The following is a 27337-nucleotide window of genomic DNA, read 5'->3' as shown; positions in this document are numbered from 1 at the left end:
TCTATATACTGTAGGCGATATGAGTCTCACTAGTTTTGAGTAATGTGCTATTAAAAGTGGTGTAGGTCTTATTTATTTAAAGAGTATATTGAAGTTAGAAGCAGTAGGATTTGAATGAAAAGCCTACAACTATTTTAGCACCAATACTAAAGCACACCAATAAGAGAGACATGCTAGGGCCAAGAAACACAAGCAATGGACATTAGACTAGTGGAAAACTGTCCTTTGGTCTGATGAGTCCAAATGTGAGATTTTTGGTTCCAACCGCCATGTCTTTGTGAGACGCAGAGTAGGTGAACGGATGATCTCTGTGTGTGTGGTTCCCACCATGAAGCATGGAGGAGGAGGTGAGATGGTGTGTGGTGCTTTGCTGGTGACACTGTCTGTGATTTATTTAGAATTCAAGGCACATTTACCCAGCATGGCTACCACAGCTACCGCAGCATTCTGCAGCAATACCCCATCCCATCTGGTTTTTCTACAGGACAATGACCCAAAACACACCTCTAGGCTGTGTAAGGGCTATTTGACAAAGGAGAGTGATGGAGTGCTGCATCAGATGACCGAGCATCTACAATCACACGACCTCAACCCAATTGAGACGGGGTTGAGATAGTGAGAGGAAACAAAAAGGAAGAACAGAAGAGAACAGAGGGACAGAACACATCATTCAAAAGGCCTAATAGAACAGCTTCCCCCTATAGGACTATGCTTAGAAAGAAACAGCACAGAAGAGAGATGCCAAATTGGCTTAAAATGAAGGCCGAAACAAAGGCATAGTGTAAAAACACACTACTTGGCCAAAGCATCCTGATCTCAAGGCAGAGCTGAGCTGAGCTGAATGGAGCTGTGTAAGAGCGGAGAGAGAGAGACAGTAATGACTGCTAATTCATTCCAAGCTGCATCTCAAATGCCACTATTCCCTATCTAGTGCACTACTTTTGACCAGAGCTTTATGGTCACTAGATAGGGAATATGTTGCCATTTGAGACACAGAAGAGCCTGCAGTAGCCTAGGTCTCACTCTCCACTGATCCACTACTCTACTATCTGACGATCTGATTTACTACTCTTCTATCTGATTCACTACACTAGTTGTTGCACTTCTACTATCTGTTTCAGTACTCTATGTGATTCATTGCTCTTCTATCTGATTCACTACTCTACTATCTGATCCACTTCTCTTCTATCTGAGGCAATGAGGGGAGAATGTCAGGGTGAGCTGATGATGGGAGACAGGGAGAGGCTGTGGGGTGAAGATGTGAAGATGGGGTGAAGAAGAGAGGTGAAGGTGGATGAGGAGAAGTGCTAGTAAACAGATAAAGTTCCTAGGCTGTGAGGGGAAAAGCCGTATATACAGTATGTTGACAGCAGAGTAACAGAGAATACCCTGATAGAACTATGTAACTGTGATTGTAGCATGCCAAGTTGGTGAAGTGGCTTTCGAACATGTTTTAGAGAAGCTATGGTTTAACTGGGCATAAAGAAAGGCAGCTTATAGTTGCTTATAATTGCTTGGGGCCAATGTTGAGAAGACAAAGCCTCTCAGAGGTCGGACATACAGTTGAAGTCGGAAGTTAACATACACCTTACCCAAATACATTTAAACTCAGTTTTTCACAATTCCTGACATTGTATACCAGTAAAAATTCTCTGTCTTAGGTCAGTTAGGATCAACACTTTATTTTAAAAATGTGAAATGTTAGATTAACAGTATTTATATTTATTTATTTCAGCTTTCATTTCTTTCATCACATTCCCAGAAGTTTACATACACTCAATTAGCACTTGGTAGAATTGCCTTTAAATTGTTGAACTTGGATCAAATGTTTCAGGTAGCCTTCATCAAGCTTCCCACAATCATTTGAATTTTGGCCCATCTCTCCTGACAGAGCTGGTGTAACTGAGTCAGGTTTGTAGGCCTCCTTGCTCACACACGCTCTTTCAGTTCTGCCCACAAATTTTCTATAGGATTTAGGTCAGGGCTTTGTGATGGCCACTCCAATACCTTGACTTTGTTGTCCTTAAGCCATTTTGCCACTTTGGAAGTATGCTTAGGGTCATTGTCGATTTGGAAGACCCATTTGCGACCAAGCTTTAACTTGTCTGATGTCTTGAGATGTTGCTTCAATATATCCACATAGTTTTCCTACCTCATGAGGCCATCTATCTTGTGAAGTGCGCCAGTGCCTCCTGCAGCAAAGCACCCCCACAACATGATGCTGCCATCCCCGTGCTTCACAGTTGGGATGGTGTTCTTTGGCTTGCAAGCCTCCCCCTTTTTCCTCCAAACATAACGATGGTCATTATGGCCAAACAGTTCTATTTTTGTTTCATCAGACCAGAGGACATTTCTCCAAAAAGTATGATCTTTGTCCCCATGTACAGTTGCAGACTGTAGCCTGGCTTTTTTATGGCGGTTTTGGAGCAGTGGCTTCTTCCTTGCTGAGCGACCTTTCAGGTTATGTCGATATAGGACTCGTTTTACTGTGGATGTAGATACTTTTGTACCTGTTTCCTCTAGCATCTTCATAAGGTCCTTTGCTATCGTTCTGGGATTAATTTGCACCTTTCGCACAAAAGTACGTTCATCTCTAGGAGACAGAATGCGTCTCCTTAGTGAGCCGAATGACGGCTGCGTGGTCCCATGGTGTTTATACTTGCGTACTATTGTTTGTACAGATGAATGTGGTACCTTCAGGTGTTTGGAAATTGTTGGAAAAATGACTTGTGTCATGCACAAAGTAGATGTCCTAACCGACTTGCCAAAACTATGATTTTTTAACAAGACATTTGTGGAGTGGTTGAAAAACGAGATTTAATGTCTCTAACCTAAGTAGGTTGTAGGCTGGGTTCCACAGCTGATATGATATTGTGTCAACCCTCTTCTACTTTCCTTCCTACTCTTTGCCACAGTCTGCTGTGTAAGGCTTACTTATTACCCCATTCTCCACTTTCCATTTGGGCATGTCTATACAATGTTTACCAGGAGAATACCTTTGCTTTCCTACAAATTACAACTATGTCTCTTGTAGCCACTTCCTCCACAAATCATCATGTCGTCCCTTACTACAGTAAATCCATCCCTGTAATATTGGGTAGGAGAGAGGTGGAGCTGGGAGAATGAGCAGGATAACCCTATTCCCTATGTGCCGTGGTCAAATGTAGCACACTACATACAGTAGGGAATAGAGGAGCCATTTGGGAGGCACCCGATGACCGAAAGATTGGGGGGGTGTTTCATGTGATTCCAGAAGTGAGCTGAGTGTGATAACATGTAATGGCCCTGTGATGTACCAGGTGGCTGATAGCTTTCCTGCTGATGTAAAACACGACTGGAGTGTGCTGACGCCGCCACTCTGCTCTGTTCTGTTCTGCCAAATGAGCCCTTTTTACTGTTTTTTACAATCACTTTGGCACTAATTTCGGAACCTTGATGTCATTTTTCAAAACTATAGACATAAAACTCACAACCAATGATCAAAATGCACATTTTTCAAAGCTCTTAACACTTTTTCCAATTGCTTGGATACAATACACATAAAGATAAGATCATTTGTTAATTGAACTAAAATCGCCTGTTCAAAATGACACAACTTAACATCAAAGTATTACCATTTCAAAATGCAATTCACACATTACATCTGAGATGACTGTCTATTCATTTCATTACAATGATCTAACTATCAATTGATACAATTGATATCAATTAAGTACCTTTTGCATTACTCTTAATACATAGTTTTATGGAAACTGATGATCAATATTCCATGTTTAGAACATGAAAGTTTCAGGATAACGAGATCCATTGACACCAATTACTGTGGAACATGAACCAATTGGACTACATTATCTATGGATGTAATATTTCATTATCATTCTTTATCAGACACTGTTCCTATGGTCCCATGTACCACTTTTCCAAACCATGTTTCCAGATTTGACATTACTGTACACTCACCGGCCACTTTATTAGGTACACCTGTCTAGTACTGGGTAGGGCCCTTTTGCCTCCACAACAGCCTGAATTATTCACGGTGTTGTATGTTAAGAGATGCCCTTCTGCACACCTCTGTTTTAAAACAGCTGTTATTTGAGCATGTGTGGCCTTTCTGTTAGCTTGAATGAGTCTGGACATTCTCCTCTGACCTCTCTCATTAACAAAGTGTTTTTGCCCACAGAACTGCTGCTCACTGAATGTGTTTTGTTTATCGCAATCATTCTCTGTAAACTCTAGAGACTGTAGTGCATAAAAATCCCAGGAAGGCAGCTGCTTCTGAGATGCTGGAATCACCATGTGTGGCATCAACAATCATCCCAGGGTCAAAGTTGCTTAGATTACTCATCTTGCCCGTTCTAATGTTTGGTCGAACAACATCTAAAGCTCTCTACTCTATATAGTCTATATATTGAGTTGCAGGCAGCCACATGATTCGCTGCTCGAATGTAACCATCCTTGATGAGCTAAATCAGGTCTGTAGAGCTGATGGCATGACCTATGTCATTGTGTGGGATAATGTCAGGTTCCACCATGCTCAAATGGTGCAAGCATGGTTTCAGGCCCATCCACAATTTACCACCCTGTGCTTACCCCCATACTCTCCTTTCCTTAACCCGATTGAGGATTTTTTCTCCACATAAAGGTGGAAGGTATATGATAGGCGCCCTCACGAACAAGCCACCCTTCTCCAGGCCATGGATGATGCATGCAATGACATCACAGCAGACCAGTGTCAGGCCTGGATCCGCCCAAGATTCTTCCCAAGATGTTTGGCTAATGAAAACATCCATTGTGATGTGGATGAGAACCTGTGGCCAAATCCACAAGACCGGGTTGATGGAAATCTAGAAGTACAGCAATCAATCTTTTGTTTTGCTTTTTACAGTAAGCCAGGTGAGGAACACTGCAGTGATGTTTTACAGTAAGCCAGGTGAGGAACATTGCAGTGATGTTTTACAGTAAGCCAGGTGAGGAACACTGCAGTGATGTTTTACAGTAAGCCAGGTGAGGAACACTGCAGTGATGTTTTACAGTAAGCCAGGTGAGGAACACTGCAGTGATGTTTTACAGTAAGCCAGGGAACACTGCAGTGAACACTGCCAGGTGAGGAATGATGTTTTACAGTAAGCCAGGTGAGGAACACTGCAGTGATGTTTTACAGTAAGCCAGTGAGGAACACTGCAGTGATGTTTTACAGTAAGCCAGGTGAGGAACACTGCAGTGATGTTTTACAGTAAGCCAACACTGCAGTGATGTTTTACAGTAAGCCAGGTGAGGAACACTGCAGTGATGTTTTACAGTAAGCCAGGTGAGGAACACTGCAGTGATGTTTTACAGTAAGCCAGGTGAGGAACACTGCAGTGATGTTTTACAGTAAGCCAGGTGAGGAACACTGCAGTGATGTTTTGACCAGGTTTAACTGTTGACCTTTTTCTTTTTTTGTAGCTAAATATTCTTGCTTTGATTCAAAGAAACCTATGTTGTGATTTTATTGTATTTCATCAATAAATGTCATATTTTGTTCAATGATTCCACTGTGTCTGTAGTTTTCTCTCTACTAGTCCTTTTACAGTGATGTATTTACATGAAGTAGCATAATGAAACATGTATCACATATTTTGTATTACAATATTTAATGATTGTACGAACAACTACACAGTGAAACTATCGGTATCTTGTGTGTGGGTGATCTAAATGAATGGTCCTATGCTATTTCATGATAAATGAGTTATTTGAACCAATGGTCCTGCGAGTACAAGGGTTCTTTAATTAAAAAAAAAAAAATTATTTCACCTTTATTTAACCAGGTAGGCCAGTTGAGAACAAGTTCTCATTTGCAACTGCGACCTGGCCAAGATAAAGCATAGCAGTGTGAGCAGACAACACAGAGTTACACATGGAATAAACAATTAACAAGTCAATAACACAGTAGAAAACAAAGGGGGGAGTCTATATACAATGTGTGCAAAAGGCATGAGGAGGTAGGCGAATAATTACAATTTTGCAGATTAACACTGGAGTGATAAATGATCAGATGGTCATGTACAGGTAGAGATATTGGTGTGCAAAAGAGCAAGTAAATAAATAAAAACAGTATGGGGATGAGGTAGGTGAAAATGGGTGGGCTATTTACCAATAGACTATGTACAACAGCAGTGATCGGTTAGCTGCTCAGATAGCTGATGTTTGAAGTTGGTGAGGGAGATAAAAGTCTCCAACTTCAGCGATTTTTGCAATTCGTTCCAGTCACAGGCAGCAGAGTACTGGAATGAAAGGCGGCCAAATGAGGTGTTGGCTTTAGGGATGATCAGTGAGATACACCTGCTGGAGCGCGTGCTACGGATGGGTGTTGCCATCGTGACCAGTGAGCTGAGATAAGGCGGAGCTTTACCTAGCATGGACTTGTAGATGACCTGGAGCCAGTGGGTCTGGCGACGAATATGTAACGAGGGCCAGCCGACCAGAGCATACAGGTCGCAGTGGTGGGTGGTATAAGGTGCTTTAGTGACAAAACGGATGGCACTGTGATAGACTGCATCCAGTTTGCTGAGTAGAGTGTTGGAAGCCATTTTGTAGATGACATCGCCGAAGTCGAGGATCGGAAGGATAGTCAGTTTTACTAGGGTAAGCTTGGCGGCGTGAGTGAAGGAGGCTTTGTTGCGGAATAGAAAGCCGACTCTTGATTTGATTTTCGATTGGAGATGTTTGATATGAGTCTGGAAGGAGAGTTTGCAGTCTAGCCAGACACCTAGGTACTTATAGATGTCCACATATTCAAGGTCGGAACCATCCAGGGTGGTGATGCTAGTCGGGCATGCGGGTGCAGGCAGCGATCGGTTGAAAAGCATGCATTTGGTTTTACTAGCGTTTAAGAGCAGTTGGAGGCCACGGAAGGAGTGTTGTATGGCATTGAAGCTTGTTTGGAGGTTAGATAGCACAGTGTCCAATGACGGGCCGAAAGTATATAGAATGGTGTCGTCTGCGTAGAGGTGGATCAGGGAATCGCCCGCAGCAAGAGCAACGTCATTGATATATACAGAGAAAAGAGTCGGCCCGAGAATTGAACCCTGTGGCACCCCCATAGAGACTGCCAGAGGACCGGACAGCATGCCCTCCGATTTGACACACTGAACTCTGTCTGCAAAGTAATTGGTGAACCAGGCAAGGCAGTGATCCGAAAAACCGAGGCTACTGAGTCTGCCGATAAGAATATGGTGATTGACAGAGTCGAAAGCCTTGGCAAGGTCAATGAAGACGGCTGCACAGTACTGTCTTTTATCGATGGCGGTTATGATATCGTTTAGTACCTTGAGTGTTGCTGAGGTGCACCCGTGACCGGCTCGGAAACCAGATTGCACAGCGGAGAAGGTACGGTGGGATTCGAGATGGTCAGTGACCTGTTTGTTGACTTGGCTTTCGAAGACCTTAGATAGGCAGGGCAGGATGGATATAGGTCTGTAACAGTTTGGGTCCAGGGTGTCTCCCCCTTTGAAGAGGGGGATGACTGCGGCAGCTTTCAATCCTTGGGGATCTCAGGCGATATGAAAGAGAGGTTGAACAGGCTGGTAATAGGGGTTGCGACAATGGCGGCGGAAAGTTTCAGAAATAGGGGTCCAGATTGTCAAGCCCAGCTGATTTGTACGGGTCCAGGTTTTGCAGCTCTTTCAGAACATCTGCTATCTGGATTTGGGTAAAGGAGAACCTGGAGAGGCTTGGGCGAGGAGCTGCCGGGGGGCAGAGCTGTTGGCCGAGGTTGGAGTAGCCAGGCGGAAGGCATGGCCAGCCGTTGAGAAATGCTTATTGAAGTTTTCGATAATCATGGATTTATCGGTGGTGACCGTGTTACCTAGCCTCAGTGCAGTGGGCAGCTGGGAGGAGGTGCTCTTGTTCTCCATGGACTTCACAGTGTCCCAGAACTTTTTGGAGTTGGAGCTACAGGATGCAAACTTCTGCCTGAAGAAGCTGGCCTTAGCTTTCCTGACTGACAGCGTGTATTGGTTCCGGACTTCCCTGAACAGTTGCATATCCCGGGGACTATTCGATGCTATTGCAGTCCGCCACAGGATGTTTTTGTGCTGGTCGAGGGCAGTCAGGTCTGGGGTGAACCAAGGACTGTATCTGTTCTTAGTTCTGCATTTTTTGAACGGAGCATGCTTATCTAAAATGGTAAGGAAGTTACTTTTAAAGAATGACCAGGCATCCTCAACTGACGGGATGAGGTCAATGTCCTTCCAGGATACCCGGGCCAGGTCGATTAGAAAGGCCTGCTCACAGAAGTGTTTTAGGGAGCGTTTGACAGTGATGAGGGGTGGTCGTTTGACTGCGGCTCCGTAGCGGATACAGGCAATGAGGCAGTGATCGCTGAGATCCTGGTTGAAGACAGCGGAGGTGTATTTGGAGGGCCAGTTGGTCAGGATGACGTCTATGAGGGTGCCCTTGTTTACAGAGTTAGGGTTGTACCTGGTGGGTTCCTTGATGATTTGTGTGAGATTGAGGGCATCTAGCTTAGATTGTAGGACTGGCGGGGTGTTAAGCATATCCCAGTTTAGGTCACCTAACAGAGCAAACTCTGAGGCTAGATGGGGGCGATCAATTCACAAATGGTGTCCAGGGCACAGCTGGGAGCTGAGGGGGTCGGTAGCAGGCGGCAACAGTGAGAGACTTATTTCTGGAGAGAGTAATTTTCAAAATTAGTAGTTCGAACTGTTTGGGTATGGACCTGGAAAGTATGACATTACTTTGCAGGCTATCTCTGCAGTAGACTGCAGCTCCTCCCCCTTTAGCAGTTCTATCTTGACGGAAGATGTTATAGTTGGGTATGGAAATCTCTGAATTTTGGTGGCCTTCCTGAGCCAGGATTCAGACACAGCAAGGACATCAGGGTTAGCAGAGTGTGCTAGAGCAGTGAGTAAAACAAACTTAGGGAGGAGGCTTCTGATGTTGACATGCATGAAACCAAGGCTTTTTCGATCACAGAAGTCAACAAATGAGGGTGCCTGGGGACATGCAGGGCCTGGGTTTACCTCCACAACACCCGCGGAACAGAGAAGGAGTAGTATGAGGGTGCGGCTAAAGGCTATCAAAACTGGTCGCCTAGAGCGTTGGGGACAGAGAATAAGAGGAGCAGGTTTCTGGGCATGGTAGAATATATTCAGGGCATAGTGCGCAGACAGGGGTATGGTGGGGTGCGGGTACAGCGGGGGTAAGCCCAGGCACTGGGTGATGATGAGAGAGGTTGTGTCTCTGGACATGCTGGTTGTAATGGGTGAGGTCACCGCATGTGTGGGAGGTGGGACAAAGGAGTTGTCAGGGGTATGAAGAGTAGAACTAGGGGCTCCATTGTGAACTAGAACAATGATAACTAACCTGAGCAACAGTATACAAGGCATATTGACATTTGAGAGAGACATACAGCGAGGCATACAGTAATCACAGGTGTTGAATTGGGAAAGCTAGCTTAAACAGTAGGTGAGACAACAGCTAATCAGCTAGCACAACAACAGCAGGTAAAATGGCGTTGACTAGGCAACGGGGCCGACAGATAAAACATAAACAAGCAGAATGGAGTACCGTGATTAATGGACAGTCCAGAGTGCATCAGCTATGTAGCCAAGAGATCAGTGTCCAGGGGGCAGCGGTGGATGGGGCAGGGAAGCTGGACTGGCGAGTGTTATCCAGGTTGAAAAAAAGTTAACAATGACTAAATAGCTTGTAGCTAGTTAGCTGGTTAGCTTCTGGAGGTTCTTGAGTGTGTTCTAAAAATTAAAAATAATAGCGATTCCGTATCACATTGGGTGAGGCAGGTTTCCGGAAAGGTATAAACAGATTAAAAATCAAGAAGAGATAGAAAGTAAATATGGGTCCGGTGAGTGTTTGGGACGCGGCGATTCAGACGGTTAGCAGGCCTGTGCTAACAAGCTAACAGTTCGTAGGCCCGGGCTAGACAAGCTAGCAGTTAGCAGGCCTGTGCTAACAAGCTAACAGTTCGTAGGCCCGGGCTAGACAAGCTAGCAGTTAGCAGGCCTGTGCTAACAAGCTAACAGTTCGTAGGCCCGGGCTAAACAAGGTAGCAGTTAGCGGACCGGGGCTAGACAAGCTAGCAGTTAGCAGTCCGAGTTTAGCAAGCAGGGAGATAGCGAGGGCTAGAGAGTTGGCCTTTAGGGGACGTTGCGATGGGGTGAGTCTGTTTATTCCTCTTCATGCGGTGACATCGATAGACCGGTCGTGGGCCCGGGTATTGTAGTCCAGGAGTATGCTACGGTGGTGGTACAGGTGCGCTGGCCGGGCTAGCTTCACGCTAAGTGGGTGGAAGCGCTAGCCAGGAGTAATCATCCGGGGTTGCGGTTTAGCTAGATAGCTAGTTGTGAAGATCCAGCTGAAATGTTCCGTTTGCGGTGGGAATCCAGTGATGAATCCGGGGATGAAAAATAAATAGGTCCGTTATGCTCTGGTTAGAGTCGCGTTGTTCGAGCTGGCGAGAGCTTTCCGAGCTAAAGGTTAGCTTAGCTGATGACCGGTTGGCTGAAGACCGCTAGCATAGCTGGTGGTTAGCCGGCTAGCTTCAGTTGAGGGGTTCCGGTTCCGAAGTAAATATAAATACTTTAGGAAAAATAGCTACATTGGGTGAGGCGGGTTGCAGGAGAGTACTTGGAAGCTTAGGTTTAGCAAAATGTTTTTGAAGAAAAATATGTAAAAAACGAAAAATAGACGATATATACAGGGACACGACGAGACAGGACGACTTACTGCTACGCCATCTTGGATCGTATGATAATGATATGAATGCACAATGCAATGTTTTGAACATTGGACAACCTGTGTTGCAAGTGATGACCGTTTTGAGTTTTGTGTCTAAAGTTTTGAAAAATGACCACAAGGTTCTGAAATTAGTGCCAAAGTGATTGTTAAAAACTGTATTAAGATAGAGAATAGGGCCTATTCACTCAGATACACCATCTCATCTTCTCACCTACAGTATACTGTGTCTGCGTTCTAAATGGTACTCCATTCCCTATATGCACTTTTAACCAAGTCCCTAGGGGTATGGTCAAAAGTAGTGCACTATGCAGGGAATAGGGTGCCATTTGGGACGTAATGCAAAGTTCCCAGCACTCAGCGCCGACAGACAGACAGGCAGACAGGTTGGGAGTGTAGAGGGTTGGAGAGATCATGGAAAGTGCTGATCACACATGCTGAATGGAATATATTATTTTTATTAAATTAGAAAAAATGTCCTGACTTTCATTTCTTTCCCTTCTTTGAATTAACTGCCTAACATTGTAACAGGACACCTGCAGATGCTAGATCATGTATTTTGTCAAAGGTTGTTAGCTAATTAAGAATTGTCCCAAGCTCTAGTCAGCCAAGTCTGTTGTGACCTCTGGAGTAAGTGCTTATCAGACCTGGTTTCAAGTAATATTTGTTGACTTTCAAATATTTGTAGCATTTGATTAAACCTGTTTGACCTGCCAGTCGGACAAACTAGTCCATTGGTTTCACTGTACCAGCCAATAATAGGTACATCAAGAGCAGCTAAACTATTTTAAAGAAAATAAATAGGTAGTATCTAATGCTGTGGCCCTATCTCACATCTCTCTCCCTCAGGACTCCCCTGATTGCAGCCGGGGTGATAGGTGGCCTCTTCGTGGTGGTCATCGTGGCTCTGAGCGGAGCCGTGTCCGTCCGCAGGAAGAGCATCAAGAAGAAGAGAGCCCTGCGACGCTTCCTTGAGACAGAGGTATGGGGTGTGAATACACACACACACACCTGGAGACAAAGTTTGGATGTGGATGTGATAATCAAGGATAGAGGTATGTACTTCAAGCTTACTGGAGACAGCACAGTGTAAGGACATCTTGAGATGTGGATCATAGACAAACCTTCCATTGGGCTCTCGTCAAAATATAGGGAATAGGGTACCAATTGGGATGTAGCACGAGTTTACAGTACAAAGACTTTTGAAGTTTTGAAGTTTCAGTTCACTATCATCCTATCATCCTACATCATAATCTTAGTGTGATGGTCTTCCCTTCGCTCACTGCTTTATGAAGAGCTGTAATAACACAGAGCCAGTACTGCCAATCTCTCTCTTGACATGTGATGTGCTCTGTTATAGGTGAGGGCCACCAGAGGCTATGAGATCACAGAGTGGCCTCTCCCTCTTCTCTCCTTCCTCTCTCTGTCATATCCTCTCTCTCTCTCTCTCTCTCTCTCTCTCTCTCTCTCTCTCTCTCTCTCTCTCTCTCCTCTGTGGCCTTTCTCCCTTAACTATCATGTCCTCTCTCCCACCTCTCTACATCCTCTTTCCCTCTTTCCCTCCATCGCTCATTCCCTCCTCCTCTCTCTCTCTCTCTCTCTCTCCTCTACGTCCTCTTTCCCCTCTCTCTCTCTCTCTCTCTCTCTCTACGTCCTCTTTCCCCTCTCTCTCTCTCTCTCTCTCTCTCTCTCTCTCTCTCTCTCTCTCTCTCTCTCTCTCTCTCTCTCTCTACGTCCTCTTTCCCCCCTCTCTCTCTCTCTCTCTCTCTCTCTACGTCCTCTTTCCCCCCTCTCTCTCTCTCTCTCTCTCTCTCTCTCTCTCTCTCTCCTCTACGTCCTCTTTCCCTCTCTCTCTCTCCTCTATGTCCTCGTTCCCTCTCTCTCTCTCTCTCTACATCCTCTTTCCCTCTCTCTCCTCTATGTCCTCTTTCCCTCTCTCTCTCCTTTACGTCCTCTCTCTCTCTCTCTCTCTCTCTCTCTCTCTCTCTCTCTCTCTCTCTCTCTCTCTCTCTCCTCTGTTACCATTCTCCCTCATCTCTTCATCCTCTCTCCCTCCTCTCTCCCCACACTTCATCCTCTCTCCCTCCTCTCTCCCCACTCTCCATCCTCTCTCCCACTACTCTCTGACCCCTCTCCCCCTCCTTTCTCTGTCCTCCCTCCTTCCCTCCTCGCTCCCTACTCTCTTTTGTTAATGTTTAGAATACCTGAGCTTGAACCCAGAGTCAATAATGACTAGTATTATTATTTGGTTGTACATTGCTTTTTTGGAACGGACGTTATGCACAAAAATATCGTCAGTACTCATATTGACCTGACTCTGAACCAGGCAACACAAATACAATCACACCTTATTAAAATCTCAACCATCTTGTTGTACTGCTTTAATAGAACATCATGCCACTGTCCTGTACCTCGTCTAGAAACGTGAACACAACAACCATTACTGTATTACAACTTTACTTTTATGTAGAGGTAGCTATGTTTTGTATCTGAGTTCTACCGAGTGTCTGCTCCTGACCAGCATTACAATACACTGTCTTAGAGTACAGGCTAACATGAGAGGAACACACACACACACATGCATGCGCAAACACTCACTCTCACACTCACTCTCACACACACACACACACACACACACACACACACACACACACACACACACACACACACACACACACACACACACACACACACACACACACACACACACACACACACACACACACACACACACACAATCCTACAAGCCTATGCATAACAATGCTCCCTGCTTCCTCCTGACTCTGTGGCAGTACAGCATAACTGTTTTCTGTCACTGTCTCTTTGGATAATTAGACATCTCATCCATCAAATGGAATAGACAGATGTCAGCCTGCATCCCAAATGGCACCCTATTCCCTACATAGTGCAATACTTTTGAACAGGGCTTGTAGGGGAATAGGTTGCCATTTGGGATGGAGCTCAGGCTGTACTCATGTCATCTAGATAACAGAAACCTTTTATTCTCTCATCATGGTTGCATCCCAAATGGCACCCTATTCCCTACAGATGTAGTCCACTATACAATAAATAGGCTGCCATTTTGGATGCATCCCCAGGCTACACCCTGGTCAAAACTAGTGTACTATGTAGGGAATAGGGGACCATGACGCAGGGAGCAGAGCGCAGGTCTCTCATCCCCTCAAAACATCCATCTTAATGAATATCCCAGCCTGCCTTGCTCCACTCCCTGCCACGCGACCCCAACCAGGAAGCGTTCTGTCTGCATTTGGAACTCTTAATGAAATATCAAGAGCATTGTCTCCCCCCTCTCCCTTGTCTGATCAGAATGAATGGATAGGATAGAGAGGAGATGGGTAAATCCCTAATGGCACCTTATTATAGGACAGAACCACTGTCAGGTCTGCAAACAGCACCAGTACTGCACATGTGATAGGAGATATATGATATTAGTAATAACGACGACTGTGAAATAACATTAACAGGCAGCCTATCATTCAGTTTCACTTTAATTGAGTTTCAGTATACTAGCCATGTTTTGGGTTCATATTTTATTCCCATTCAGTACTGTAGCTACTAGCTACATACTGTGAGATGCCTGATGCGTACAGTTGAAGTCGATAGTTTACATACACTTAGGTTGGAGTCATTAAAACCTGTTTTTCAACCACTCCACAAATGTCTTGTTAAACAAACTATAGTTTTGGCAAGTCGGTTAGGACATCAACTTTGTGTGTGACACAAGTCATTTTCCAACAATTGTTTACTGACAGATTATTTCACTTATAATTCACTGTATCACAATTCCAGTGGGTCAGAAGTTTACATAAACTAAGTTGACTGTGCCTTCATCTCGTAGAGATGAACGTACTTTGGTGCGAAAAGTGCAAATCAATCCCAGAACAACAGCAAAGGACCTTGTGAAGATGCTGGAGGAAACAGGTACAAAAGTATCTATATCCACAGTAAAACTAGTCCTTTATCGACATAACCTGAAAGGCCGCTCAGCAAGGAAGAAGCCACTGCTCCAAAACCGCCATAAAAAAGCCAGACTACAGTTTGAAACTGCACATGGGGACAAAGATCATACTTTCTGGAGAAATGTCCTCTGGTCTGATGAAACAAAAATAGAACTGTTTGACCATAATAACCATTGTTATGTTTGGAGTAAAAAGGGGGAGTCTTGCAAGCCGAAGAACACCATCCCAACTGTGAAGCAAAGACTGGTGCACTTCACAAAATAGATGGCTTCATGAGGGAGGAAAACAACGTGGATATATTGAAGCAACATCTCAAGACATCAGTTAAAGTTCAAACTTGGTCGCAAATGGGTCTTCCAAATGGACAACGACCCCAAGCATACTTCCAAAGTTGTGGAAAAATGGCTTAAGGACAACAATGTCAAGGTATTGGAGTGACCATCACAAAGCCCTGACCTCAGTCCTATAGAAAACTTGTGAGCAGAGCTGAAAAAGTGTGAGCGAGCAAGGAGGCCTACAAAACTGACTCAGTTACACCAGCTCTGTCAGGAGAGATGGGCCAAAATAAAGTGTTGATCCTAACTAACCTAAGACAGGGAATTGTTACTATGATTAAGTGTCAGGAATTGTGAAAAACTGAGTTTAAATGTATTTGGCAAAGGTGTATGTAAACTTCCGACTTCAACTGTATGTGTCCTGTTCTATTGCTAATGTTGAGGGCGGTATAGTGGTAGCTCCCTCTGAGCGCTGCCTGCAGAGAGGACAGACAGGCATTCACTCTACCACCGTGTAGGAGAAGAGGGTAGGGGATATGGGAGGAAAGGAGAGAAGAGGAGAAGAGAGTACTCTGTGTTAACAGACAGTAGGTTCAGGTTCCATTAAAGCTCTCAACACCACATAGTGTAGTGAAAAAGCCTGGATGTACTGCACTCTAAAAAATGCTGGATTAAAAGCAACCCAATTTGGGTTATTTGGTAACCCATCACTGAGTAAATATTGAACAGAACATACATTGGGTTATTTTGACCCAGCCAGTTCGGTTGTTGGGATGACCCAAATATGAGTTAATTTATCATTTAATTTGGTATTTTTTTACAGTCACCCTGCGTTGACCTAAACGCTGGGTCTTTTTTAATTTACCCATATCTAATTTACTGTAGTATTTCTGGGGCACTACATGTGCCTGCTACATACACAAAATACTCATCATTAAAAAAAAATTGCTTGACTAGCCACCTCCTCTAATTACCTGGCTCCACCTGCACCTTTGTTTAAGAAACTCAATATCTTGTCTATTTTCGACATTAATGCACGCCAGTTATGTATTTTCATCTACAAATACTCATGCCTCCCAGACAGTTGTCATGTCTTTGGCTATGCCAGATTAAGTAATATAACATGCTATTCTATAAAATAATTTCTCCGTAATTAATATCACCTGATTGAACTAATCATGTAAATGTAATTAACTAGAGAGTCGGGGCACCACAAAATAATATTTATAGAGCAGTTATCTTCCGAATAAACTCTTAAAGACCTAGTAATATTTTACATCAATAGCAGTCAATATTAATCGTCACCTTAATTCAGTCTCATCTGAAAGTTGCAAATTCTTGGTTATATTCACGAACCCTGGCTAACAAGTTGAATCAGCAATACAAAATTGGGTTTAATTATTTATTTACTAAATACCTAACTAATCACACAGAATTACACCTACACATAATTAACCATAACTTGATTACAAATTATGTCATAAAGGAAAACGTCCCTAGCGGGCGGAACAGATATGACAGCTGGTTACACAAAAGAAAAGGGCTGGGTTTGAGTGAAAGAGCGGGAAGACTGAGGACCAAAGGAAGAAGCTGTGCTATCGTAAATACAGTATCTTATGCATTCTAAATTACCACCCATTTGGAAAAGGAAAATGCAATAAATATTTACTCTGAGCTGCGCTTCGGTAGGTTGGTGGTAGATGGAAGGCCGTGTTGCCAAACCGAGTCCTTTGTACTTTGAAGAATGTCTCTGGTGGTCAATTGGATTCGTTGTAGTAACGTCCTTGTGTGAAATTTGATTTGATTTGATAGACGGGATACTCTGTCTGTTCCTTCCTAACCCTCGTTTGCAGCTGCTGTTGCTAACTCAATGGCTAGGAGGTATCACTTCTGTAGTGAATAAGAGTTCAAAGTTCATACCATTCGCAACCAAACCTCACGCTGATGTTGGCTTTGTTCTGTAGTTATTATCTGAACCATTCTGACATAGGACCGTCAACCTCACATCCTCGGAACAGGAGATTATATTGTCGTCAAGATTTTATATAGGAAGGGAGAGGAGGGCGTGTTTGAAATGTTTTATAGCCCATGTCCCTTCACAGGTGTGGGCCACTGATTGAGCAGAGCCCTAACCTTGTGAAACCCCAAATCTCACATTTCATCCCATCACGTTTAATTTCAAATTCAAACATTTAAATTGAACAACAATTCCATGTGAATCCGATAACTCTGATGTGTAGACTTTCCACTGTAGTGTTTATGTCATCTTATCATTGATGAGAATGTCTCAGAATGTCTCAGATGACAAACGAACTGGTCGGATTACCAGAATATAGTTAATTTCCCCCCACCTTCTGATGTTCCCAGAATCTCTATGTTAACCAAGGGGTTTGCAAATGTAACATCACTAGGGTAGAGAGAGGAAAAAGGGGGGAGAAGTATTTATGACTGTCATAAACCTAACCCCAGCCCAATGTCATGACACAGTTTACCTTTCAATGGATTCTTCCAGGTTCATTCTGAAATCCATCTTTCTAACACAAGACACTGTGATAACCTTCACCCTCCCCACTGCCGCACCTCACATAGTCAATTCTCTATCAGATACAGAGGTACCATACTCTGGAATTGCCAAACCCTCATCATCCCTCAATAACTTTAAGCGTAGACTGGGGGTCAGTCTGATGAACCAAACTACTCAGTAATCTCCTCCATATAGCCCAACTCACACTCACATCCACACATGCGCACACACATTTAAACAAAACATATACTGTTTTTAAAAAATGTGATTGCCTATCAGTTCATTTGTACCTTTATGATTAGTAGGTTTTGTTATCTGTTTTATCTAACTATTTTATTTTTGTACACATGTGTGGTATACTGTTTTTTGTGGTGTGGTTTTTATAGAAGCCCTTGGGTTGGGTCAATGTCCCAGTAGTTTTTAAAGAACACAACAAACCCAACAACAACAAAGAACCCAACAAAGTGACCCAATGCCCTGCAACCCAGCAGTTGGGTCAACCAAACAACCCAGCATTTTTTTAGAGTGTACCCTACAGTTACAGTGCCATCAAGTGATGGTGCACTAGGCTCTTTACAAGTTGTTTCAATAATGACAAGATTGTGGCTTTTTCCACTGTACCTTACATTATTGCTCTCTCACACTCTCTCCATCCTCTTCTCCCCACTGTGCTGTCTTGGTTACCTGCATACACACACACACACACACACACACACACACACACACACACACACACACACACACACACACACAACTTCTTTCCTATTATTTTATTCAGTATAATCTGCCTCGATGCAACCTTAGTGCTTTGACGTCAGTGATGTCAGTTAGGGAGTAACAAACAGGGAATGACTCTACTCGTAGAGACTACTAGTAAATAGTAGTGTCCTAGTAGACTTCCTCAGGTTTCAGCACCACAGATTAGAGGAGGTTGGTGGACAGCTCCCTCCTTGTCCTTGCTACCACACATTCAGCACCTCATATAATGGACAGCTCCCTGATGTCCAGGGCGATGGAGAGGTGACTGGATTTATGTGACCCTCCACTCTCTTTTCCTGCCCCCTCTCTTTCCCCCTTTCCTTCCCTCTCACCTTCCATGCCCCTCCCTCTCCTCCCTATCCCTCTCCCCTTTCCTCTATCCTTTTTTTCCTCCCGCCCCCTCTCCTTCCCCACTCTGCTTCACTTTCTCTTTCCATACCCCCCTCATTCCCCATTCCCCCTCTCCTTAGCTCTAATGCGATACTGATTTAGAATTCCATTTAAATGAAGAACAGCTATTGTTTTTTAATCAGACAGCAGTGATGAGCCGGGGGGCATGGCCACAGCTGAGAGAAGGGAGCTGATTTACTCGTTCTCTCTTTCCCCTCTCTCTCTCTTTCTCTCTCTCCATTTCCCTCTCTCCCTTTCCCTCTCTCCCATTTCCCTCCCTACCCTGTCTCATTCTCTCTCTTCGCTCCGTCCCTTACTCTCTTTCTCTTTCTCTCCCCTATTTATCTTTCTTTTTCTTTCTTTCTCCCTTTATGTCTCACCCCTCCTTCCCGCTATTATCCTCTCTCTTTCACCATCTCTTCCTTCTATCACTCGCTCTCTCTTTCCCCTCCTCTTTCTCTCTCTCCCCGTCCTCTCGCTGCCTCTACTTCATTCTTCTCCACTTGAAAGATAATGAAACTACTACTCTCTCATACAATTTCTGTAAAGTTTAAAGAGTGCCATGCCCATGGGAGATGTGACTGGTTGGTTGCGTAATTGCTTGATGGATAGATTGGTTCATTGACTGGTTGATGGAGTGAGGAACTAACATATTGCAGATTGATTGATCGATGAATTGACTGATGAGTTGATTGATTGTGTCTCCCTACAGCTGGTGGAGCCACTAACACCTAGTGGTACAGCCCCTAACCAGGCCCAGCTCCGCATCCTCAAAGAGACTGAACTCAAGAGGGTCAAGATACTGGGCTCGGGGGCCTTCGGCACCGTCTACAAGGTATCACCTTATCACATACCACAATCACTTGTTTTGGTCATTAGAAATTAGGAGGTGTTTAAAGGAGGAAGTACAGAGAGATGAGTGAGAGGGAGAGAGGACAGAGGGCGAAATGGACAGAGAGATGAGGGAGAGGGAGAGAGGACAGAGGGCGAAATGGACAGAGAGATGAGGGAGAGAGGACAGAGGGAGAAATGGACAGAGAGCGGAGGGAGAGGGAAAGAGGACAGAGGGAGAAATGGACAGAGAGATGAGGGAGAAGGAGAGAGGACAGAGGGAGAAATTGACAGAGAGCTGAGGGAGAGGGAAAGAGGACAGAGGGAGAAATGGACAGAGAGATGAGAGAGAGAGGACAGAGGGAGAAATGGACAGAGAGCGGAGGGAGAGAGGACAGAGGGAGAAATGGACAGAGAGATGAGGGAGTGAGAGAGAGGACAGGGTGAGAAATGGACTGAGAGATGAGGGAGAGAGAGAGAGAGACCGACAGACGGACAGAGAGATGTTTACTGGCTTTGGCAATGTAAACATATGTTTCCCATGCCAATAAAGCCCCTTAAATTGAACTGAGAGAGAGAGAGAGAATCCCATAGGCACATAGTAAGGATCGCATGCACATCCAGGTCAGGTATGCTGTTACGCAAGAGAGAGGAGAGCAAGCCCTGTACTATGTCTCACAATATAGAGGTCTGAACTATGTATCACAGTGTAGTGTAGAGGTCTGAACTATGTCTCACAGTGTAGAGGTCTGAACTATGTCTCACAGTGTAGAGGTCTGAACTATGTCTCACAGTGTAGAGGTCTGAACTATGTCTCACGGTGTAGAGGTCTGAACTATGTCTCACGGTGTCGAGGTCTGAACTATGTCTCACGGTGTCGAGGTCTGAACTATGTCTCACGGTGTAGAGGTCTGAACTATGTATCACAGTGTAGTGTAGAGGTCTGAACTATGTCTCACAGTGTAGAGGTCTGAACTATGTCTCACAGTGTAGAAGTCTGAACTATGTCTCACAGTGTAGTGTAGAGGTCTGAACTATGTCTCACAGTGTAGAGGTCTGAACTATGTCTCACAGTGTAGAGGTCTGAACTATGTCTCACGGTGTAGAGGTCTGAACTATGTCTCACGGTGTCGAGGTCTGAACTATGTCTCACGGTGTCGAGGTCTGAACTATGTCTCACGGTGTAGAGGTCTGAACTATGTCTCACGGTGTAGAAGTCTGAACTATGTCTCACGGTGTAGAGGTCTGAACTATGTCTCACAGTGTAGAAGTCTGAACTATGTCTCACAGTGTAGAAGTCTGAACTATGTCTCACAGTGTAGAAGTCTGAACTATGTCTCACAGTGTAGAAGTCTGAACTATGTCTCACAGTGTAGAGGTCTGAACTATGTCTCACAGTGTAGAGGTCTGAACTATGTCTCACAAGAAGTCTGAACTATGTCTCACAGTGTGTCTCACAGTGAGGTCTGAACTATGTCTCACAGTGTAGAACTGAACTATGTCTCACAGTGTGTAGAGGTCTGAACTATGTCTCACAGTGTAGAGGTCTGAACTATGTCTCACAGTGTAGAAGTCTGAACTATGTATCACAGTGTAGTGTAGAGGTCTGAACTATGTCTCACAGTGTAGAGGTCTGAACTATGTCTCACAGTGTAGAGGTCTGAACTATGTCTCACAGTGTAGAGGTCTGAACTATGTCTCACAGTGTAGAGGTATGAACTATGTCTCACAGTGTAGAGGTCTGAACTATGTCTCACAGTGTAGAAGTCTGAACTATGTCTCACAGTGTAGAGGTCTGAACTATGTCTCACAGTGTAGAGGTCTGAACTATGTCTCACAGTGTAGAGGTCTGAACTATGTCTCACAGTGTAGAAGTCTGAACTATGTCTCACAGTGTAGAAGTCTGAACTATGTCTCACAGTGTAGAGGTCTGAACTATGTCTCACAGTGTAGAAGTCTGAACTATGTCTCACAGTGTAGAAGTCTGAACTATGTCTCACAGTGTAGAGGTCTGAACTATGTCTCACAGTGTAGAGGTCTGAACTATGTCTCACAGTGTAGAGGTCTGAACTATGTCTCACAGTGTAGAGGTCTGAACTATGTCTCACAGTGTAGAAGTCTGAACTGTCTCACAGTGTAGTGTAGAGGTCTGAACTATGTCTCACAGTGTAGAGGTCTGAACTATGTCTCACGGTGTCGAGGTCTGAACTATGTCTCACAGTGTAGAGGTCTGAACTATGGAGGGAGAGGGAAAGAGGACAGAGGGAGAAATGGACAGAGAGATGAGAGAGAGAGAGGACAGAGGGAGAAATGGACAGAGAGATGAGGGAGAGAGAGAGAGAGGACAGAGGGAGAAATGGGCAGAGAGATGAGGGAGAGAGGACAGAGGGAGAAATGGACAGAGAGATGAGGGAGAGGGAGAGAGGGAGAAATAGACAGAGAGCGGAGGGGAGGGGAGAGAGGACAGAGGAGAAATGGACAGAGAGATGAGAAATGGACAGAGGGAGATGAGGGAGAGAGGACAGAGGGAGAAATGGACAGAGAGCGGAGGGAGAGGGAGAGAGGACAGAGGAAATGGACAGAAGATGGACAGAGGACAGAGGGAGAAATGGACAGAGAGCGGAGGGAGAGTGAGAGGACAGAGGGAGAGAATGGACAGAGGGAGATGGAGGGAGATGAGGACAGAGGACAGAGAAGACAGAGAGAGAGGGAGATGAGAGAGAGGACAGAGGGAGAAAGAGAGATGAGAGAGGACAGAGGGAGAAATGGACAGGAGAAATGGACAGAGAGATGAGGGAGAGAGAGAGAGTACATTGGGAGAAATGGACAGAGAGATGAGGGAGAGAGAGAGAGGACAGAGGGAGAAATGGACAAAGAGATGAGGGAGAGAGAGAGAGGACAGAGGGAGAAACGGACAAAGAGATGAGGGAGAGAGAGAGAGGACAGAGGGAGAAATGGACAGAGAGCGGAGGGAGAGAGGACAGAGGGAGAAATGGACAGAGAGATCAGGGAGTGAGAGAGAGGACAGGGTGAGAAATGGACGGAGAGATGAGAGAGAGAGAGAGAGACCGACAGACGGACAGAGAGATGTTTACTTGCTTTGGCAATGTAAACATATGTTTCCCATGCCAATAAAGCCCCTTAAATTGAACTGAGAGAGAGAGAGAGAATCCCATAGGCACATAGTAAGGATCGCATGCACATCCAGGTCAGGTATGCTGTTACGCAAGAGAGAGGAGAGCAAGCCCTGTACTATGTCTCACAATATAGAGGTCTGAACTATGTATCACAGTGTAGTGTAGAGGTCTGAACTATGTCTCACAGTGTAGAGGTCTGAACTATGTCTCACAGTGTAGAGGTCTGAACTATGTCTCACAGTGTAGAAGTCTGAACTATGTCTCACAGTGTAGAAGTCTGAACTATGTCTCACAGTGTAGAAGTCTGAACTATGTCTCACAGTGTAGAGGTCTGAACTATGTATCACAGTTCAGCTGCCGTCTAACTCAGCTCTCCTACCCCTTTTTAAACACATTTTTCCTGTTCCCTCCATCTAACTCACCGCTCCACCTCTCTCCTCTTCTGTCATCTCTTCTAACTCACTCCTCCTTTCTTCACCCTCTTCTACCCCTCTAACTTACCTATCCTCTCCCCGCTCATCTCTTCTCCCTCAGGGTATCTGGGTACCGGAGGGCGAGACTGTGAAGATCCCAGTGGCCATCAAGATCCTGAACGAGGCAACGGGACCGAAGGCCAACGTGGAGTTCATGGACGTGAGTGTTTTACTGGCTCCGTAGAGGCCACATACAGTGCCTTCAGAAAGTATTCAGACCCCTTGACTTTTTCACATTTTGTTAGGTTACAGCTTTATTCTAAAATTGATTTTTTTTTTTTTAAATGGATGGGGGCGTGCTCCCTCTGCTGTCTTGTTGACGTTGAGGGAGAAGTTATTTTCCTGGCACCACTCCACCAGGGCCCTCAGCTCCTCCCTGTAGACTACTACTGTTGTTTCATCTGCAAACTTGATGATTGGGTTGGAAGTGTGCATGGCCATGCAGTCATGGGTGAACCGGGAGTACTGGAGGGGGCTGAGCACGCACCCTTGTGGGGCCCCTGTTTTCAGGATCAACATAGTGGAGGTGTTATTTCCCACCTTACCACCTGGTGATGGCCCATCAGGAAGTCCAGGACTCAGTTGCACAGGGTAGGGTTCAGACCAAGGGCCCCAAGATTAATGATGATCTTGGAGGATACTATGGTGTTGAATGCTGAGCTATAGTCAATTAACAACATTCTTACATAGGTATTCCTCTTGTCCAAATGGGATAGGGCAGTGTGCAATGGGATGGTGATTGCATCATCTGTGGATCTATTGGGGCGGTAAGCAAATTGAAGAGGGTCTAGGGTGTCAGGTAAGTGTATGGGACATGATCCTCAACTAGCCTCTTAAAGCACTTCATGATGACAGATATGAGTGCTATGGGGCGATAGTCATTTAATTGTTTACTCCATGTGTAACTCTGTGTTGTCTGTTCACACTGCTATGCTTTATCTTGGCCAGGTCGCAGTTGCAAATGAGAACTTGTTCTCAACTAGCCTACCTGGTTAAATAAAGGTGAAATAAAAATATATATTTTTTATTTATTTCAGTTACCTTTGCTTTCTTGGGTACAGGAACAATGGTGGACATCTTGAAGCATGTGGGGACAGCAGACTGGGATAGGGAGAGATTGAATATGTCCATAAACATCCCAGCCATCTGGTCTGCACATGCTCCTAGGACATGGCTAGGGATGCCGTCTGGGTCGGCAGACTTGATAGGATTAACACACTTAAATGTCTTACTCACGTCAGCCATGGAGAACGAGAGCCCACAGTCTTTGGGAGCGTTCCGTGTTGGTGGCACTGTGTTATCCTCAAAGCGGGCAAACAAGGTGTTTAGCTTGTCCGTGAGAAAGATGTGGCTGGTTTTCCCTTTGTAATCCATGATTGTCTGGAGTACCTGCCACGTACAGTGGGGCAAAAAAGTATTTAGTCAGCCACCAATTGTGCAAGTTCTCCCACTTAAAAAGATGAGAGAGGCCTGTAATTTTCATCATAGGTACACTTCAACTATGACAGACAAAATGAGAATTTTTTTTCCAGAAAATCACATTGTAGGATTTTTAATGAATTTATTTGCAAATTATGGTGGAAAATAAATATTTGGTCACCTACAAACAAGTAAGATTTCTGGCTCTCATAGACCTGTAACTTCTTCTTTAAGAGGCTCCTCTATCCTCGACTCGTTACCTGTATTAATGGCACCTGTTTGAACTTGTTATGAGTATAAAAAACACCTGTCCACAACCTCAAGCAGTCACACTCCAAACTCCACTATGGCCAAGACCAAAGAGCTGTCAAAGGACACCAGAAACAAAATTGTAGACCTGCACCAGGCTGGGAAGACTGAATCTGCAATAGGTAAGCAGCTTAGTTTGAAGAAATCAACTGTTGGAGCAATTATTAGGAAATGGAAGACATACAAGACCACTGATAATCTCCCTCGATCTGGGGCTCCACGCAAGATCTCACCCCGTGGGGTCAAAATGATCACAAGAACGGTGAGCAAAAATCGCAGAACCACACGGGGGGACCTAGTGAATGACCTGGAGAGAGCTGGGACCAAAGTAACAAAGCCTACCATCAGTAACACACTACGCCGCCAGGGACTCAAATCCTGCAGTGCCAGACGTGTCCCCCTGCTTAAGCCAGTACATGTCCAGGCCCATCTGAAGTTTTCTAGAGAGCATTTGGATGATCCAGAAGAAGATTGGGAGAATGTCATATGGTCAGATGAAACCAAAATACAACTTTTTGGTAAAAACTCAACTCGTCATGTTTGGAGGACAAAGAATGCTGCGTTGCATCCAAAGAACACCATACCTACTGTGAAGCATGGGGGTGGAAACATCATGCTTTGGGGCTGTTTTTCTGAAAAGGGACTAGGACGACTGATCCGTGTAAAGGAAAGAATGAATGGGGCCATGTATCGTGAGATTTTGAGTGAAAACCTCCTTCCATCAGCAAGGGCATTGAAGATGAAACATGGCTGGGTCTTTCATCATGACAATGATCCCAAACACACCACCCGGGCAATGAAGGAGTGGCTTCGTAAGAAGCATTTCAAGGTCCTGGAGTGGCCTAGCCAGTCTCCAGATCTCAACCCCATAGAAAATCTGTGAAGGGAGTTGAAAGTCTGTGTTGCCCAGCAACAACCCCAAAACATTACTGCTCTAGAGGAGATCTGCATGGAGGAATGGGCCAAAATACCAGCAACAGTGTGTGAAAACCTTGTGAAGACTTACAGCAAACGTTTGACCTCTGTCATTGCCAACAAAGGGTATATAACAAAGTATTGAGATAAACTTTTGTCATTGACCAAATACTTATTTTCCACCATAATTTGCAAATAAATTCATTAAAAATCCTACAATGTGATTTTCTGGATTTCTTTCTCTCATTTTGTCTGTCATGGTTGAAGTGTACCTATGATGAAAATTACAGGCATCTCTCATCTTTTTAAGTGGGAGAACTTGCACAATTGGTGGCTGACTAAATACTTTTTTGCCCCACTGTATGTCTCATGTCTGAGCCACTGAATTGTGACTCCACTTTTTCAAGTTTTGCTTGATTGATTGACTTGACTTGACTTGCATTCGGTCATATTCCCTGTCACCTTGCCGTGGTTAAATGTGGTGGTTCACGCTATCATTTTTGCGAGAATCGAGAGTTACCTGTCTAACAGAACACAGAGGGTGTTCTTTAATGGAAGCTCTCCAACATAATCCAGGTAGAGTCAGGCATTCCCCAAGGCAGTTCTCTAGGCCCCTTACTTTTTTTCAATCTTTACTAATGACCTGCCATTGGCTCTGAGTAAAGCCTGTGTGTCTATGCATGCTGATGACTCAACATTATATACGTCAGCTACCACAGCAAGTGAAACCACTGCAACACTTAACAAAGAGCTGGAGTCAGATTTAGAATTGGTGGCAAGTAATAAGCTAGTGATAAATATTTAAAAAACTTAAAGCATTGTATTTGGGACAAACCATTCACTAAACTCTAAACCCTGAACCTCATCTTGTAATGAATAATGTGGAAATTGAGAAATTTGAGGAAACTAAACTGCTTAGTGTAACCCTGTATTGTAAACTGGTCAAAACATATTGATTGGGAGAGGTCTCAAATCAAATGTTATTTGTCACATGCACCAGTTACAACCGACATGGAACTCTATTCCATATCAAGTTATTCATGCAAGCAGTAAAATCAGATTTTAAAAAACAGAAAAGTAAGTACACCTTATTGAACACCGTGGACTGTGAAGAGACACACAAACACACACATACAGGCAAACACACATACACACTCAGATGCTGGCATACGCACTCTACACACACGTACATTGTAATATTGTATCATGGTGGTGTTATACATTGTGTGTTGTATATACAGTGCATTCGGAAAGTATTCAGACACTTGACTTTTTCCACATTTTGTTATGTTACAGCCTTATTCTAAAATTGATTAAATCGTTTTTTTCCCTCATCAATCTACACACAATACCCCATAATGACAAAGCAAGAACTGTTTTTTTTTGTTGGGGGCAAATATATCAAATAAAATAAGCTGAAATATGACATTTACATAAGTATTCAGACCCTTTACTCAGTACTTTGTTGAAGCACCTTTGGCAACGATTACAGCCTTGAGTCTTCTTGGGTATGACGCTACAAGCTTGGCACACTTGTATTTGGGGAATTTCTCCCATTCTTCTCTGCAGA

The 27337-nt window shown here is 44.4% G+C and overlaps 1 protein-coding gene across 1 annotated transcript in view; it reads left to right on the top strand.

Annotated features, from left to right (window-relative positions):
• LOC112224855 (receptor tyrosine-protein kinase erbB-4-like) overlaps positions 1–27337 on the top strand; it is a 275238-nt gene that overhangs the window by 174918 nt on the left and 72983 nt on the right. The window contains exons 17-19 of the mRNA XM_042306366.1: positions 11605–11737; positions 19396–19518; positions 23186–23284. Of these exons, the coding sequence (XP_042162300.1) occupies positions 11605–11737; positions 19396–19518; positions 23186–23284 (355 nt within the window). The remainder of the gene's footprint in view (positions 1–11604; positions 11738–19395; positions 19519–23185; positions 23285–27337) is intronic.

This window comes from Oncorhynchus tshawytscha, linkage group LG26, assembly GCF_018296145.1.
Source record: "Oncorhynchus tshawytscha isolate Ot180627B linkage group LG26, Otsh_v2.0, whole genome shotgun sequence".
Classification (NCBI taxonomy): domain Eukaryota; kingdom Metazoa; phylum Chordata; class Actinopteri; order Salmoniformes; family Salmonidae; genus Oncorhynchus; species Oncorhynchus tshawytscha.
Note: the sequence above shows the minus strand (reverse complement) of the source record. Positions and strands in the feature narration are given on the sequence as shown.